The sequence below is a fragment of the Eucalyptus grandis genome, chromosome 5, assembly GCF_016545825.1.
Source record: "Eucalyptus grandis isolate ANBG69807.140 chromosome 5, ASM1654582v1, whole genome shotgun sequence".
Lineage (NCBI taxonomy): Eukaryota > Viridiplantae > Streptophyta > Magnoliopsida > Myrtales > Myrtaceae > Eucalyptus > Eucalyptus grandis.
Window position 1 is genome coordinate 34,261,149 of NC_052616.1, and position 19,451 is coordinate 34,280,599.

Here is a 19,451-nt window from a genome sequence, read left to right on the forward strand (position 1 = left end):
AACAAAGATAGATAGAGAACTCACGAAGAGCGTTGTTGGGTGCGTGCATCTCTCTCGTATTTGATGCCTTCGTCCTTTGTATACTCTAATGGAAGTTTGTATCTTTCTCTTTCAAGTTGTCCCTCTACTCCACCAGCATCAAAATGCACATCCCAAGCCCCCTTATCTAGTTCTCTCCAAGGCTGATCATTTCCATCGTTGTAGTTGGCAAAGTCAACGCCAGTTGAAGTGGACACATGAAATACCTCAATGGATATATATGGGTAAAAGTGAGTACTAAACATCGAGTTATTGAGAAAAGAAAATGATAAGGGAATAAAAAAAAAGCATTATAATGGAGATCAGCTGAGTTCACTCACCTAAGAATTGCTTCCTTTGTAAGTTCCCATCATCCTAACAACAAAAGCAGCGAGCAAACACCGCCATACTCATCTCTACCAATCGAACTAGAAGTCCACATGATCTTGGTTCGCATGCCTCGAGGGAGAAAAGCTCATGATTTCTCTTTGGTACTATTTGATTTTGTTCCTCACCACTCACTTGACAATCTTGCAGGTCCTCATGTAGATTTGCTTCGCTCGAATTATCTTCATGCATGAGTGAACTCCCAGCTATTGAATTTGTTAATTCATGACCAACTTCATAGAGTAAAGCTAAATCTATCAACTGATTATCTTGAAGCTCAACTTTTAAATCATTCCCTAATTGCTCGCATATTATTCGAAATCCCCACTTTTTCACTTTCATCGAATGTGTAAGGCTAAACTCTACATAATTGCCATCAATTTGAGCAAAATCGACTCCTTCCCACATAGCGGTTCGTGCCATATAGGGAAGCCATATATGTTCTGAATGCAGCGGATAGGGGAACGGTAACTCTATTATTCTCTCCCTTTTACCATCAACATGTGCTAAAATCTTACCATTGGATTCAACATTATCGAGAATGACACAAATTGTCAATCCAAGAATCTTCTCATACAAGTCCTTTGAAACCATGAAAGATATGGAATCCTCTTCAATAGGGAAGACCCACTGCGGCATCTCTCTTTCACAAAGAACTGTGTTGAAACTTCTTTTATTCTGTTACAAAGATAGACCGATGGAAAGTATCCAAGTTAATATTAGTACCCAAATGAGAAGATCCATTGATGCTTGCATTAATATGTAAGTCTCATGCGATAGAAATCATCCCCATAAAAGTACGGGAGCCACCTATGTCACATGCATATACGTGCAGAACCACTTCATACTAGTTTGCTTTTTTTCTTAAGCCTTCGATCTTGCATTTTCTGCTATGGCAATATACAAGCACACAATGGACCCAGCATAATATACTCCACATCAATATGGTGTGTTCGTGTGTATGAGAGAGAGAGAGAGAGAGAGAGAGAGAGAGAGTATCTAACCTGGTGTGCGTTAAGCCCATCAGTCAAACTTTTACTGGCAAATTGATGAATTGAGGATAAGTCTTCATTCTTTTGTAGAGATTCACAATTATCCGCATAAAAATTCAAAAACGGGGGAAGCTCAGGAATCTTTTGTAATTGATGGCAATTTTCGACACTCAAAAAATACAAATGATCACGCTTTTTGATGGATGAAGGAAGGGCAATAATATTGTTCTCTGTCAGTTCTAATGTCTGCAAGAGTGGAAAACAGGAAAGATTCTCAAGAAACTCTACATCGGACAGATTACATCTTCTAAGGTCCAATTGGCGTAATTTTGAAAGTCCGGTCTTCATGCATGGATCAGCTGAATCCTCGTACTTTGGAAACCTGACTAAATTAGTGCAACCTTTAACTTGCAATTCTTCAAGGTTTTGTAACTTATAAATGCTAGACGGAAGACTAACCAAGTTCTTGCATTTATCCAAAAACAATTCCTTTAAAGAGACAAGATTTTCTATTGATGCAGGGAGTTCTTTAATAGCGGTCCCTTGTAATTGAAGCTGGTATAGGGCTTCGAGTTTATGTGGAATATCAGGGAACCTTTCAAACTTTGGGCAATTTTCAAGAGTGAGAGTTTGAAGATTTTTTGACTTGAGCTCATTTGGAAAAGTACTGAGTTTAGAACACCCCGAGAAATTCAACGCTCGTAACTTGTCATGATATGCGAGGGACTCGTGGGCTTCTACCAAGTTTTTGCAATTACAAAAATCCAATTCCTCGAGATTTGGAGTATATGAAAGGTCAGGAATACGAACTAGCCACTCACAGTAACTGAAAGTAAGGTACTTCAAATTTTGGAAATCCTGCAAATACAGCAAAAACAACTTGTGATAAACATTCTGAAAGGAATAAAAAGGGGTGCTTGAATAGGAATAAAACAACTTATGATGATGTGGCTTTCTCACATTTAAACTATGGGATTCCCATTTGAGAATAGGTCGCTACTGAAGCATATCCAATATTGATCTTTCAAGAAATTATTATATATTAGCTCATTAATCATAAATATTGGGCAATTTTTTTATTTAATGTATAGGCGATTTGCTTATTTAATGTAGAGGCAATTTGCTAGAGAGTCCATAAATAGGCATATGCTAGTTGTTGTACATAGACAGGGGAGTCAAACTCGTGAAATGATGGTAAAACAATATCAGAAGTCATTCACGATGTCCATAGTTTTATATTTGATCATTAATAATACAATAAATTATTTTTAAGGGCTTAGCTTGATTGAGGTTTTCAAATTTGGCTATGTAGCATGTGGGGGGAGATTGGGTTTCTCAAGGAAAGGATATGTCACAATTACATATCCTTCACTGTAATATGATCAATATTGATCGGTTGAATATATCATAATTACATATGCTGAGGCCACAACACTCTCCATGCGGAAGGAAGCAAGGAGCTTTGGTAGACTAGGCAACTCGAAACCTACTATTCAATTTCTGAGTAAATTTTCTAACCTATTAACTGACTTTTCATTTAAAGTCACTGTAAAGTGATTTCTTATAAATTATATGTTGTGTTTATTTATTACTAAACGCTTTCAAATTTTACCAGTAGTTACTAGAATATATATTTGGGGCAAAGCTTGCATGAAGGGGTGTCACGCGGTACGCGCACGATTTGGCTTTATCAATGATAACTCCTATGTTTTTACATTTTAGATATTATTTGAAAGAACTGAATAATATATAGGTACATAATATAAAAAAAATATAAAATAAAATCTGTTAGACAATTATTAAAAAAAATACAACCAATACCATTAAAAATCCCAAATTAGTATGTAGATTTACTCTAAACTAATTTTCATTTCACAAAAATCCTAAATTGGTACCACTATGACATAGTCAACTAGACTAATTTTCTTCAAACAAAAGAATCTCAATTTGGTACTCCCCACCAATTCTACCATCCATTAGCAGATAAGATTGTGCCGTGCGTCATGCATGTGGCAATCACAAAATTCAAATGAAGTATCATATGGCAAGCATGCGAATATAGGCCACATGACAAACTATGCCACACGTCATGCAACGTGACAACCATAGAAGCATAGTGAAGTGCCACATGGCAAGTGCAGAGGCGAGCCATTTGACAAAACCATTCCACGTGTGATGTCATATGGCAATCACAAGTACAAAGTGAAGTGCCATGTCGCTAGCATAGGAATGAAGACTCTGTTAGGTTTGGCTTTAACCATATATCGTAGATGAATACTTTCACAATGTCCTTGTAGGACGATGAATGAACTTTGAAAAACATTCGGAAGAAAATAAAAATTCCATGTACTTATTTCAAAATTTGGCTTTGACGTTTTATTAAGAAACTAGTGGAAATCCCCTACTGGATCACTCATATTGATTTAGTTGTGACACGTTATTGGCAAAATTCCTAACAAAAATTCTATTATGTCCCCTTACTAACAATGCCTTACTTGCATTCAAACCTTCGATTCACCTAGTTTTATTCATGCTAGGCAAATCCTTGCCATTTAGGAACGTGCATTGGGCACATGGCCTACTGCTAAACTAGCCATTTCTTTGGTGTTTTTATTTCTACATACATGTCAACAGCTAGGTTCATCATATTTTTATTTCCCTTTTGTTCGATCACTATACAATGTTTTTTTTTTTAAATAATAAAGTTCACACGAAAACAACCGATAGCAAATTGCATTTTGAATTTCTAGGTCGATTTGATCTGATTTTGAAATATATCTATGCTAATAGTTAGAGATATTAGGTACGAAAAGCATGAAAACTTTATCTATACTATATATAAGGTAAAGATGATCTCCCACTTTAAAAGATTTCAATCTTTTTCTTTTTTATATTCCTTCCATCAAGTATCCTCAATTATTTATTCTACATACATTATGTAATGGACATACACATGAAATTGATTATTTTATTTTTATCTCTTGCTATTTCAATATGAAAAAGTCAAATTTTCTAATGATGCAATGGCCTTCATAAAAAAAAAAATTTTCTCAAATCTTGCAATATCTTTCTCTTTCCACATGTATGTATAAAACTTCTCTGTATTGTGTATTTTATTGACAAAAATGTTTCCATTGAGTATTTCTAATGAAGTTTTTTGCTTACGTTATCAAATGTCAATTTTGGTTCACGTAAAAATATCTCTAATGCAAGTAATTAGGGTCATGTTGAAAGAAAATAGCGAAGTGGTGCCTGGAATAGAGGAACACCACTACCTTTTGCGTACTAGTACATATAATATGCATCTACGTATAAAAATTATGTAGATAATAAAAAATTATATGTTGATAATGCTCACCTTAAATTGTTTTAGAACTCTTGTGATATTGCCTTTACTCATATCAAGTCCCACCAATTTCTTTGGACTAGCAGAAAATTCTGGAATCTGATGAGTACATCCAGGCCATTCAAACCATCTAAGCTCATTAGGAAGACATATAGGACCTTGAAAAGAATCTTGCACATTGTGCAAGATGAGCAATCTCAACCTTCTCATGTTTGTAAAAGCTTCAGGACCAATACGCATCTCTGTCGGCTCAAGTAGTTCCAACACTATGGCTTTTATAGCACAATCTCCCTATATATACAAAATAGGTTATGCATTTTTAGTAATTAGAGTAAAAATAACTACCAAAATTTTGATCTTATTCACAAGTCTTACCATGTCATGTGACAGAACATCGGCAACATCATCATACAACCATAGTCTACTACGTCTTCTGGGATCATCTCGACATTCTTGGTTCACAATATCTTTACCCATCGCTTGAATCAAGTCATGCACTTTTAGGATTCTGAGCTCAAAGCGTATCAAGGACCTCTTAATGAGAGTATCAAATCCTACAACTGTTAGAAGATCGCAACTATCGAGAACTTTCTTTGTATACTCTTTTGTCTGCCCATTAAAGAAGCAAGCAATGTGGAGAAAGATCTCTTTCTCATTTTCATCTAGTCCATCATAACTCACTTTGAGCACATTAGTAATTTTCTTGTCAGGAATCCTAGAAAGTTTCATTAGTGTACTTTCCCATACATCTTCTGTTGTACCACATAATAAGGAACCCAGCACCTCAAGTGCTAAAGGAAGGCCTTTAGCATAATTTAGAGCACTATCCAATAGATCTGTTCTGATTTGGTACGTTTGAAGAGCATGCTTAGTAAGCAGATCATGAGCTTGACTGTCATCAAGTGCTTTAACTTCATACACATAATATTGATCTATTTGGTGACAAGTTAGTAAATGTTTATCTCTTGTGGTAACGATGATCCTACTTCCATTACCAAACCACTTGCCTTCTGCTAAAGTATTCAACTGGTGCAAGTCATCCACATCATCGAGGATGAGGAGAACTTTTTTGCGACCTAGTCTGCGTTGTATTAGCTGAATACCTCCATCAACATTGGATACTTCTAACCTTTGTTGTGGTAATAGTATATCATTTAGCAATATTTCTTGCAAAGTAACTAAACCCTTGGTACCTTCTGAAGTTTCTCGAATATTTTCCAGAAAACATGAACCCTCAAATTTTCTGAATATAGCATTGTAAAGAGCTTTCGCTAAACTTGTCTTCCCTATACCTCCTTGTCCCCAAATTCCCACCATGAGAACACCATCATCAGACTCAAGATTTAACATAGATTTCAGCTTAACAACTCGGGAGTCTATCCCAACTGGATGCTTAGCAACATGCAAAGGTGTTTGAGCTAGGTAAGTGGAGATCTTCTCCACAATTTCTTGAATAAGCTCTGACTCATCTCTGACAAAAACGGAAAAAAGAAGTTGTAGCATCATTTTAGGGATTTGAATAAGCAAATAACGAGCAAACCCTAGCTAACAGTAACGGAGCAGTGCGTCACATTTTCAGATAATCACGGCCGAAACAATACGTATTCCCACCGAGTTGAATTAGACCTCTAAGAGCTCCACACCAATCAAAATAAGTTCAAGGTTTTGACTTTTAGTTTTCCAAGTGAACTTGTTCTTTTGATTTATATATGACGATTTACTTATTTTTCGTTCCGACTATCATATGTGATTTATTTATGCTCTTAATAAAGAAGAAGCGTTATACTGGACTTTAAACGGTGATTAAAATTTCGATTCCGAAACTTTTAAATTCCCCAAAGCATGATACTATTGCTGCACGTGGCCTGTGAACATTAATTATCTTGTATCACGCGTTGCGAACTTTTTGATTCCTTCCACAGAAATGGGTAAGTACAATAACACTACTTAAACATTTTATCCCTTGGCCGATCAAGTTTTAATCTTTTATTCTGTTCAGATGTGTCAGTGAATTTTTCAGCCGATAAAGTTCCAGTGTCGATTTTCTATTGTTAGAAAAAACCAAGTGTCTGTTCTATGGATAGCCACATGTGACTTTTTGAACTCAAAATGCCAGTTGTAACGAGTTTAGGACGTGGTCGACCAAAATCGAAAATCTATGGAACTCAATTTTACCAAAATGAAACGAGAATACCTCAGTAGCCCACTGATAAAATGTCTAGAACTTTTATTACGCTTCGAGGAGGGCGACAAGGATCCTAAAGAAAGAGCTACAGACCTTACCCGAATGAAACAGGGCTTAGCAAAAGCTAAAGGCAGGATTATATTAGTGGATGCCTAAAAATAGGTTTCTTTTCGTGCTAGTGAATTTTAATATATATTGGTAAGTGTCAAAAAAGAAAATATTAGTAAAAAAGAAATCGCTGACTTTCTCTTTCAAATAACTTGTTAGTGACTTACCAATAGTATTATAAAATCACCAACAACTTTTTAAAAATTTCACATTACCCATTTCGTACTAACTTACTAAATTTGATTTGCATAAGTCATGGCCTTCAATTTTCTAACTTTTATTTGAAATTACTAACACAAATTAGAGTGATTTACCATCTTTGATCATGTTAAATAATTGCTTACCAGTTTTGGATTACCTACTCTCACTTCAGCTACTTATCAATGTTTACTTGATCTTTTAATTTGCCAACTTTTCTATTGGGTTACTAGCTCTTATTTGAGTTTCTCATTAGCTCATTTTGAAATTGTCAACCTTAATTTAATTGACTTACCAATTTTTCTTCAATTAAGTTACCAACTAATTTTAGGTTAACGATTCTCGTTTGAGTTATTGTCAAGTTTAGTTTTTCTTTTAATTATCAATTTTTCTTATCTTTTGCCAAATTTTATTTATCTTTCTTAACTACACTTAGATTCACGAATTCTTTCATGAAATTACTAACTTAAACTTAATTGGCTTAAGAATCTTTAGAAATCATAAGATGAAACATCCATACATATACTTAAAGGCATGTGTGCATCGATTTATTTATTTTATCTATTTATTGTTTTAAAAATAATATCATACTTACTTGTAAAGATTACTTTTCTTACAAATAATATGGACTGCACTCTACTTACCCATCATTCAAATGCCATCCGGACAAATTCCCAGCATCGGAAAGAGCTTTCTTCCATCTCTTCACATTCTCTGATTCCATCCCGAACTTGGACTCGTGCTTAGCCAAAGCTCTCTGATAACTATTTTTGCACCCTCTCACTTCTCTTGGATCCACTTTGTAAAACACTGGTAGAACAGTGAGGTTCTTTTGCTCCTTGCACTCTATAATCTTCACTAGCTCTTTTAAGCACCACCTTGAGGAAGTGTAGTTCTCAGAGAAAACAACGATTGCGATGCATGATTCTTCAATGGCCTTCATAAGCACCGGCGATATTTGGTCCCCCTTTTTCAGTTCCTCACTATCTCGAAAAGTGTAAATTCCAATCCGATATAAAGCTTGGTAGAGATGGCCGATAAAGTTGTTACGTAGGTCGGCACCTCTAAAACTCAAGAAAACATCGTAATTCTTTTCAGGTTTCGATGAAGAAGCCATTGGACGATGGAGTTCAAGAATCGGCAATGATTAGAAGCTGAAAATTTGAAACTGTTTGTTCAGGTAGTTCATTCACTAATTAATCTTCTTGTTGATTTATTCTTATACTAGAGGACGAAGATGCATGACCTTTTTTTTGGGTAGGGTAGACAAAGAATAATATTAAAACTTTGGAAAATGAAGACCACGTGACACAAGATTCTTGTGGCCGACAAAAGTAGGGACTAGTAATAGATCACAAACCGCCAAACAAGTCTAGAGCGGTGGATTCTCGTGATCAAGGTCATAGACTCATAAAAATAACTTTGGTGGTCTTCCTCGAAATTTCATCCCCAATTTTTGAGAAGTTATTTTTTCCTTGCTATATTATAATTTACCACATGACCACTCAAGAGATATATAGTTACATGCACAATCAAGTGTAACAGAAAAAATAACATTGGATCTGTTAATAATAGTAGAACATTTGGAAAACATGGTGCTTAAGTATGGACCAAGATATTTAATAGATATAAACACATGGACTTCTTTTCACCACCCCATTATTCCGATTCTCTTATTGATCCAAGCTTCTTTGTGGCCAACAAAAGGAGTGGAGAAACCACTGGGGGGTGTTGGATTTTTCTAATCTGATCATAGGCTTACTAATTAAGAAAAATTTGCTCACTTCCTCGAAATGGCATCCCCAACCTTTGATTGGTTTCTTCTTTACTAGGTAATAATTTAATACATGACTACTCAAATAATATATGACACATGTCACGACAACAATACTTTCTAATACTTAGATAATCACAACATTCCTCACCAAATGTCAAAAGAATCCGTTTTTCAAAGTTTGTACCTCTAAACTTGTGTTGACACAATTTTTTGCTTGAGACTTTTCATTCTTTCACGAGAAAATTAAAATGGAGTTCGTTGATAGTGATGCAATTGGATCCTTAATAACAAACAACATTTGCTCAGCTTAGTCCCACACTAGCATCTTTTATTGCATTTTTCTGCATTTGGAAATCAGACATATTTATGTTGTGGCATAATGCATTTGAATTAAACAAAGCTTGTTTGCGTCAAATAAAACAAGGGCTCGACTATGAACTTCATATTAATTGGCCCGATGGATGGCTCGACATGCGAGATTAACTAGAATTAGAAACTCCAAAATCGTAGGAGTTAGCTTCAATTTCATGATAGCGTGATTGGACGCAACTCCAAGATAGTGAAATCGGTCCTAACTCCTTGCTGTGGAGTTAGATATGATTTGGACAAGGTGGATCAAACTCAGAGAATTGTGGAAGTTTGGATCAGAGAACTTCAAGATGAGGGTTAGATGAGTCGAGGCTGGCCAAGAGAGCGGACTGTTACAAAAAATCAACCGGTTTTTGCAGAGGATTTTTGAAGGAGCAAAATACGGGCAAGAGATTTGGATTACACAAAAAAAAAAAATAAAACATAAGCTGGCCAAGGATGAGATAAGAGAGGAAAACAGGAAGCGGGTCATTCGGCGATTGATTGAGGAAACTCTGACCGAGAGCTTCGGAGACAGAATGAGGAAAAGATTCGGTGGTTCCTTTTAAAAAGAGAAAAATACAAGAGATGGGGACTCTTTAATAAAGCAAAACCGATAGTGAGCTTCGAGGGCGGGTGGCTTTCGTGGCTGGGGAATCCAAACAGGGAGATTTTTACTAAGAATTTGGAAAGCAATGGAAAATCAGAATCCTCTTAAAAAGATTCGGTGGTTCCTTTTAAAAAGAGAAAAACACAAGAGATGGGGACTCTTTAATAAAGCAAAACCGATCGTGAGCTTCGAGGGCGGGTGGCTTTCGTGGCTGGGGAATCTAAACAGGGAGATTTTTTACTAAGAATTTGGAAAGCAATGGAAAATCAGAATCCGCCAAGATAAGATAACGAGGAGCGGAAGGAAAAAGCTTGAGAGTCAAAAAGTGTACGATTCGTTTCTCCCGCTATTTTGATATGAAATTCGCTATGCTTAATCCTTTGCACATGAACTTGTCTAAAGGCGATGTTGCCTAACTGTTCCTTATGCATGATTGTAATAGACAGCGTATGTTTCGTCCATGTTCAGCCCCTTGAAGTATCTTGGATTGACCTTGTTGTTTGTTTGCGTGATTTTGCTTCATCCAGCACGCTACTGTTGATTTAATTTGCTTTTAGATTAAATTCAGTGTTTGTGTAGTTTATAATTTGCAGTTCTCAAAAGTATTCTAATTGCGTTTTAATGAGAAAATTGTCCAAAAAATCCTAAACATATAACACACAGCCAATTCAGTCATAAATTTTTCAATTGTACTTAGTTCTAGCCTTTTTGACAACTTGCCAATTTAGTCCTGTGTGTTACGGTTAGCGCTGACATTGACTTGCAATTCCTTTTTATAATTTTATGAACATTTTCTTTTTCCCTTCACTAGCCATCACCGGGCCTCATCAATGGCTGGTGGAGGTGCTAGCCCCAAGCGAGAGTTGCCCTCACCTGCCTTAGGTCAGAGACACCGGCAATTGAACAATTAATTTTGCTTATTTTTCAGAAAATAATGAACACCATAAAAACGGCACTAACCTTTTGCAAATCATCTTAGTAAGTTTTTAGATGACAAAGTATATGAAGGATAACTTTGGTAAAATTATGTGCTAAACCTTGTAATAATAAACGTTTCCTTGGATCTTTCACAATTATCTAGATATATATTGAAAAATCAAAACATAGAAATGACATATCAAATCTTTAAATCACACTAAGTTCTTCTTATTATGGCATAGAAAATTTACCATCATATCGAATTTCTCAAAAATCATTTCAACATCTTCCCTATGTTGTTAGACAATTCATATAAAACTTAATGCGGAAATTCATAACAAATCAATGATCTTTGAACTTCATGATTTTCACAAATAGATTCAGACAAACCTTTATCCATAGCGCTACGCTTGAACTTGATCCAAAAGAAGAAAATCGATTTCTCTCCCTTAACCCACTAAACCTTAATGTATTCAATTGATGGAGGAGAGAATACGTTCTTTTGTTACTGTTGTTCGTATGTGGGTGGAGAGAGGACCGGACTCTTTATACGTTCGTTGAAAAGGTGCCTTCCATCAAAGCGATATACCCTTTCGTTTTATTAGAGTCGTACCTTCTCATAACCAATATTATTTATACCATTTCAATCATTATTAAACCATATAATAAATCACATAATATGGGCCACAATAATTCTTACATTCTCCCACTTGGCCCATATGATTCTCCTTTCATGGTTTAATGAAGACTATAATGTGCACAATAAGATTATGCTATAAAATTTTCATTAAATTGTCAATCACATAATAGTCACAATTAAGTAAAGAAAACTAATGCGAGTCATAGCGGTTATATGTCATTAATCGACATAGTCCCTTCTATGTACTACAACTATAGCACTTTACTTAACATGATCCATAAATGAGAAGTACAGTAATAGTCCAACCATAATGTTTCTTTAGAAACTATCCTGTTTAACATTCATCTATTTCCATAATGTATACTAAACAGAAAACAGGAAATATCAGAAACATTTAAGTGAGCTCAAAGTGTCAAATACATAAACTTAATACAGTCATAATACAAACATTAATGACGTCCAATAATGCCCATCCTTTCAACATGCTCATTAAATGTTTTGGGCGGCAATCCTTTTGTTAAGGGATCTGCTATCATAAGATTGGTGCTAATGTGCTCAATTGACACTCTTTGTTTCTGAACTTCTTCTTTGACAGACAAGTATTTGATCTCCATATGCTTAGCACCCTTAGAATACTTGTCGTTTTTAGAGAAGAAAACTGCTGTAGAGTTATCACAATAGATTTTCAGCGGCTTGGCAATACTGTCGACAATCACAAGCCTTGAAATAAAATTCCGCAGCCATAATCCATGAATTGTGGCCTCAAAGCATGCCACAAATTCAGCTTCCATAGTGGATGCAGCAATAAGCGGCGCTTCGCACTCTTCCATGAAATTGCCCCTCCAGCTAGAAGAAACAAGTAACCAAATGTTGATTTTCTTGTATCGGCACATCCGGCTAAGTCTGAATCTGAATATTCAATCACCTCAAGATGATCAGATCTTTTATAAGTGAGCATATGATTCTTCGTTCCTTGCAAGTATCTAAGAACTTTCTTTGCAGCTTTCTAATGATCAATTCCAGGATTACTTTGATACCTACCCAGCATTCCGACAGCAAAACTGATGTCTGGTCTGGTGCAAGTTTGTGCATACATTAAGCTTCCCACAATAGATGCATAAGGAATATTATTCATTTGTTCTCGTTCCAATTCACTTTTTGGACATTGCATAAGGCTAAATTTATCACCTTTCTGAATTGGAACTATTCTGCTGAACATTTACTCATATTAAATCTCTCTAAAATTTTCTCAATGTAGGCTTTTACGAGACAATCCTAATAATCCTTGTAATCTATCACGAAATATTTCTATTCCTATCACATATGTTGCCTCTCCCATATCCTTCATTTCAAAATTCTTAGAGAGAAATTTATTGGTTTCATGTAACAAACCAAGATCATTAGTAGCAAGCAAAATATCAAACATATAGAAGTACAAAAATAAACTTGCTCCCACTAATCTTCATATATATACACCGATCAACGGTGTTTTCCTTAAATCCAAATGAAATTATGGTATCGTTAAACTTAAGATACCATTGTCAGGAAGCTTGTTTAAGTCCATATATTGACTTCTTTAATTTACATATCATGTGTTCCTTTCCTTTAACTAAAAAGCCTTCGGGTTGGTCCATATAAACCTCTTCCTCTAAATTCCCATTAAGAAATGCGGTTTTTACATCCATTTGGTGTAACTCCAAGTCATAATAAGCCACCAAAGCCATAATGATTCTAAGTGAGTCCTTCTTAGAGACTCGTGAAAATGTCTCTTTATAGTCAATGCTTTCTTTCTGAGTAAAACCCTTTACAACAAGTCTGGCTTTATGTCGTTCAATATTGCCTTTTGAGTTGCGCTTGGTCTTAAAGACCCATTTACACCCGACCTTCTTACATCCTTTAGGCAATTCAACAATATCCCAAACTTGATTTTGATGCATGGATTTTAACTCTTCTTCCATGGCATTAAACCATTCATTAGAATCTTCACATTCCATGGCTTGGGAAAATGAATCTGGATCATTTCCAATTCCTAAGTCAATTTCGACTCTTGTAGATAAACCATATAGTCATCGAAATAGCCGACCTCTTTTCTCTTTGAGATCTCCTTAATGCTATTTCTTGTGACTCGGCTATTGGAGGTTCATTATTGACATCTCCATTATTGAGTGTTTGTTGTTCTCGATTATTGTTAGATTGTACTACAATATCAGAAACAACAACTTTAGAAGCTTTAGGCATAGGAACTTCTACCCTTACTTCTTGAATGCAAGCATCACGCATTCTTTCACTCCCACTGATGTCACAATTCTCAATGAACCTAGCATTTCCAGATTCAACAATTCTTGTACTATGATTAGGACAATAAAATTTATACCCTTTGGATTTCTCTGCATAACCAATGAAATAACCACTGGTCGTTCTTGAATCCAATTTCCTTTCATCTAGATTGTAAATTCTTACTTCTGCTTGACAACCCCAAACATGCAGGTGTCGTAAACTAGGTTTCCTTCTCGTCCACAGTTCAAATGGAGTCTTTGGAACTGCCTTACTAGGAACCCTATTTAATAAGTACATAGAAGTCTTTAAAGCATACATCCACAAAGACAAGGGTAAAGATGAATGACTCATCATACTCCTAACAATTTCCATTAAAGTACGGTTACGCCTTTCTGCTACACCATTTTATTGTGGTGTACCTGGCATTGTGTATTGAGCACAAATGCCATGTCTTTCAAGGAATTTAGCAAATGGACCTGGACATTGTCCCGATTCATCATACTTTCCATAATATTCACCACCTCTATCCGATCTTACTATTTTCACATTTCTATCTAATTGCCTCCCAACCTCTTTAATATACACTTCAAGTGCATTTAATGATTGAGACTTATCATGCAATAGATAAATGTAACCATAACGTGAAAAATCATCAATAAAGGTTATGAAATAGCTTTCATTACTAAAAGATGGAACATCGAAAGGACCACATATGTCAGTATGTATAATCTCAAGAAGCTCTTTGCTTCTTGTGGCACCTCTCTTAGTGTGTTTTGTTTGTTTACCTTTAATACAATCAATACACACTCCAAGGTCAGTAAAATCCAAATTTGGAAGAATTTTATTCTTCACTAATTTTTGCATTCTTTCTTTGGATATATGACCCAAACGTTTATGCCACAAGTAAGCAGAATTTTCATTCACCAAACTTCGTTTAGTGCCAACATTATGATGTAAGGTCATTAATGTCTCAACAAAAGTATTATCAAGTCTAAATTTGTAGAGACCATCACATAAAGTTTCAGTTCCAATAAGAGTATCACTCTTAAATAGACTAAAAGATTCAGATCCAAACTTACAATAAAATCCCGCCACATCAAGTCTTGGCAAAGAAACTAAATTGCAAAAAAATGTAGGTACATAAAGGGTTCGAAACAAATCCAAATAATGCCCAAGTATCTAAGATCAAATGATAAGTGACAATGCCTTCAACTGGAGCTTTGTCTCTACATTCCCGTAATCACATAACTTTCATTTGGCTTTATAGTTTGGATCGTAAGAAATCCCTGCATCGTATTTGACACATGAGTGGTGGCACCAGAATCAATCCACCAAGTATTATAAGAAACTTTAGTAAAGTTTGATTCAAAACATACTAAGGCATAAGGCTTACCTTTCTTTTCGAACCAAGCCTTACATTGCAGACAATCTTTCTTCAAGTGTCCAATTTTGTTGCAAAAATGACACTTAATAAGACTGTGTTCCTTCTTGTGGATTTGAGAAGCCTTTGAAGAGTCATTCAGGACGTGTAGTCCTTTCTTCTTGCTCCTTCCACCTTTCCTCTTAAAATTCTTTTGAACTTCTTGATGACTTGAGAGATGAACATAATGAGCCTTTTGATTCTTTATCCTTGTTTCCTCTTGAACTAACATATTGGCCAATTCGTTTACATTCCACTTATCCTTTATAGTGTTGTAATTCATTTGAAATGGCCCATATTGCTCATGAGGCAAGGAATTAAGTATAAATTGTACTAAAAAGTACTCATCCACATTCATTCCCAAAGTCCTTAACTTTGCTGCTAGATTGGTCATCTCAAGTATATGCTCATGCATGGTACGCGAACCATCATATTTCATGGTGGTCAGTGTGCTCATCAGTGTACCAGCAAGTGACTTATCAGCAGTTTGAGAACACTCTTCCACAAAGTTCATAAATTCCTTAGCATTGTTAGTCTTGGGAAGAGAAGTCTTTAAGTTGTTTGCAACTGTCATTCGCATGAACATTAAGCTCAGTCTGTTCAATCTTTCCCAAGCTTTATGGAAAGACTTTTCATCATTGCTACTTTCATCAGTAATAGCAGCTGGTTTCTCAGCTTGAAGTGCTAAATCAAGATCCAGGACACCTAAGTGAAACTGGACTTGTTCATTCCAATCAGGAAAATTTACCCCATTGAATAAGGGAACAGATGAGGCGTGCGAATGGAGTGAAACAGGTACAGATACTACAAATGTGTAAGTAAATACTCATACATTAATGCTTTGAGAATATCACCTAATCAGATTCAAACTAAACTACACATGCACATCATAGTTCTCCTTTGGGCGATCCTATGATATACAAATATATATAAACCATAATGATGCTAATAACTTTTATTTGATAATTGTAAATATATCTTATTAAAATTTATTTGTTATCTTTGGATATACAAACAAATTTAACAAATCATATTAATTATCAACCATCATGTTCATGAATTATAAGAAAATAATTAACCTTTGGGTTAATCCCTAAGTTCTTATACTAAATGAACTTCAATATACCCATAACTCCAATAATGATATAAAACATATCAATTTCATATATAGCATCAATTAATCATGGGTAATTGAATAAAATAATTTACAATATCAAAAATTCAAAAGACTTCGAAGTTCGGCTACTTTGGTGACTAACAAACCTTTCATAATATGAATTTTTTTAACATTGTAAAATACAAATATTTACCAAATTTGCACACAAGGACAAAAACTTAATCAAAGCATAAGGGCAAAGTCGTAAAATCAAAATTTCATAAGTGCAGAATCATAAATTTAATATCCAGGGGCAAAATGGTAAATCATCAGCAATGGCAGAATTGTAATTATCAATTAAACAAGGGCATCACAACAAATAAATTGCAAGAAGGACAAAATTGGAATTTTAAAAATGGCATAGGGGCAAAAACGTAAATAAGGCGCGGGGACGTCGGGCACGTGCCTCGCACGCTCGCGTCCAACGCGCGGGTGCGTGCGTTGCACGCGCCTGCAACCGCGCGGGAAGCCCCGCGCGCATGACGGCGCGTGGCGCGTGGGTTCCACGCGCCTGCAACCGCAGCGCGCGCGTGGAGCCCACATGCCTTCTTCCTCGCTCACAGACGCGATTCTTCACCGTTTTTCGTTGTTCCGCCGTGGTTTCGCCGGCCGTTTCTTCTCCGGTAGCCCATCCCAGACACAAATAAAATAATGGGTTTTCTGGAGTATGCCGGCACGACCACATGGGTTTAAGTTTCGGCGAAAATGACCAAGAAATTGGCCCCAAATCAAAGCAAAATTTCCCCAAAACGCAAACCCTATCCACCGCGACTTGCGCTGCTCGATTAGCCTCCGGTGAACACCAATATACCGGAAAAACTCATGGCTAATGTTCCTCATGACAGTGCGACGGTGTGGGTCCGAAATCAAGCGGTGGGTTGCCGGATTTTACCTGGAACCGGCGAGTTTCTTCCTTGCCCTCAAAATTCCGAATTCCTCCATTTTTGTCCTTAAAATTCGAATTACTCCATTTTTGTCCTTTTCTCCATAAAACATTCCACCCTTCGAATTTTCTTTAATAGAACCTTTCAAAACATTTCAACAACAACAAATACTACGAAGAGGATCGTTCAATGAATCATCAAACATAAATCATAATATTTCTTTAAATGGAAAAATCATGAGATCATAAACCAAAAGCTCTGATACCAACTGTTAGACAATTCATATAAAACTTAATGCGGAAATTCATAACAAATCAATGATCTTTGAACTTCATGATTTTCACAAATAGATTCAGACAAACCTTTATCCATAGCGCTACGCTTGAACTTGATCCAAAAGAAGAAATCTGATTTCTCTCCCTTAACCCACTAAACCTTAATGTATTCAATTGATGGAGGAGAGAATACGTTCTTTTGTTACTGTTGTTCGTATGTGGGTGGAGAGAGGACCGGACTCTTTTATACGTTCGTTGAAAAGGTGCCTTCCATCAAAGCGATATACCCTTTCGTTTTATTAGAGTCGTACCTTCTCATAACCAATATTATTTATACCATTTCAATCATTATTAAACCATATAATAAATCACATAATATGGACCACAATAATTCTTACATATGTATCCATACTCTTTGTTGCAGGATTTGTCTTTCTTGCATTAGTGTCTGTGAGGGATTTGTAGTCTCCCATGTTGCACATGATCAAGCGATCAAGTTGGTGTTCAAGCCTTATGAAATTTTTAGGCTTCAGGCATATTAAAAATATATGATATAATAAAAATTTCTACATTGGTTAACAAAATCCCATTAAAGTTGTCTCTATGTGGTGTATAAATAGTTTATATTTGCTTGATCACATAAATCAAATCTTTTGGAGATTGAAATTCTAGATAATAAAACTATTGTGGACTCATGTGGAAATTGGTACAACTAAATTGTTAATCATACATAATGTCTTATGCTGAATTATGTGGATCAACATTGCTGACAATATTTAGTTTTTACTCCCGTTTATATTTAAATTCTCCATTCTCAATCATATAAATGTAATGGGCAAGATTTATAAAATTAATGAGCCAGTAATAGCTCATTCACAATTTTTTTTTTGTGAGAAAATGTTAGACGCTTTCAAAGCATCATGTCATCAACCACCAACTCCAATAATTCGGTTTGTTTCCACATGCATTTCCCACTGCAATTATTCGGTCTGTGTCCGCATGCTTTTTGCCAGTGCAATTATTCGGTCTATTTCCACATGCTTTTCCCGACTGCAATTATTCCGTCTTCGATCTTCTTCGCTCCATGTCCTAGGTGCTTTTCACGACCAAAGTCCAATCTTGGAGGCTATTACTTGCGTCTAACAAGTAAGAAATTATTAAATGAAAAGTATGTATATGGTAAACTAAATCTAAATCCGAAAAGTTGAAGAGATTCTTGTGAAGTCCAACATTTTTAATGGTTCAAATTCAATTTAGTTTATAGACTAAGTTCACTCAATAATTTTTCTAGATAAATAACCATGCTATGGTTTCTCAATTATTCTTTTGACAATTTGACGGAAATAATACCACTTGTCTAATCTCGATATGCTAAATCTCCTATGTCGAAAGGATGGACATCACATAGGACCCACCTTATCTAATGTGGATGATTCAATCATCCTTTGTAAATCAAAATCATTAAATGAAGGCATCATCATAATGTTGCAAGCGGATAAGATTTTTAGCCATGCTCCTAATCCCTCAATCGCAGTAGATGATCTTGTGGGCAAAGAATGAGTTCTAATGCTCACGATCTATTGTAGGTGTCAGAGGATTTTGCTTAGCAAGTACCTCAAAAATTGAACTTAACCCGTGGAAGATTATAAATTCTCATAATAAATTCTCAACTTGAAATTTTTTGTCGTCAAATCCAAGTCAAGTTCAAACATTTTGAGTGTACTATTGGTCCAGTTGTGCATTGTACAAAGCTTTCTTCACCATGAGACAAGGCATCTTCTTTTTCACTTAGCACCAAAAGAAAACAAGAGTGATGACTTTTAAGTCAAGCCTATGAAATTTTTCCATAGTGGTGGGAAAAAGTTTCCAACTTTAATAGTTAGAGGAATGGCCACACTTTGAGATAGTCATA

The 19,451-nt window shown here is 35.6% G+C and overlaps 1 protein-coding gene across 1 annotated transcript in view; it reads right to left on the reverse strand.

Moving 5' to 3' along the window:
• Nucleotides 1–8,435, reverse strand: part of LOC108959853 (TMV resistance protein N) — a 34,815-nt gene extending 26,380 nt beyond the window's left edge. The window contains exons 1-6 of the mRNA XM_039312776.1: nucleotides 7,879–8,435; nucleotides 5,119–6,214; nucleotides 4,756–5,034; nucleotides 1,410–2,255; nucleotides 360–1,083; nucleotides 25–245 (exon numbers count right to left, since the gene is read on the reverse strand). Of these exons, the coding sequence (XP_039168710.1) occupies nucleotides 394–1,083; nucleotides 1,410–2,255; nucleotides 4,756–5,034; nucleotides 5,119–6,214; nucleotides 7,879–8,351 (3,384 nt within the window). The 5' untranslated portion in view covers nucleotides 8,352–8,435 and the 3' untranslated portion in view covers nucleotides 25–245; nucleotides 360–393. The remainder of the gene's footprint in view (nucleotides 1–24; nucleotides 246–359; nucleotides 1,084–1,409; nucleotides 2,256–4,755; nucleotides 5,035–5,118; nucleotides 6,215–7,878) is intronic.
• Between the last annotated feature and the right edge of the window lie 11,016 nt (nucleotides 8,436–19,451).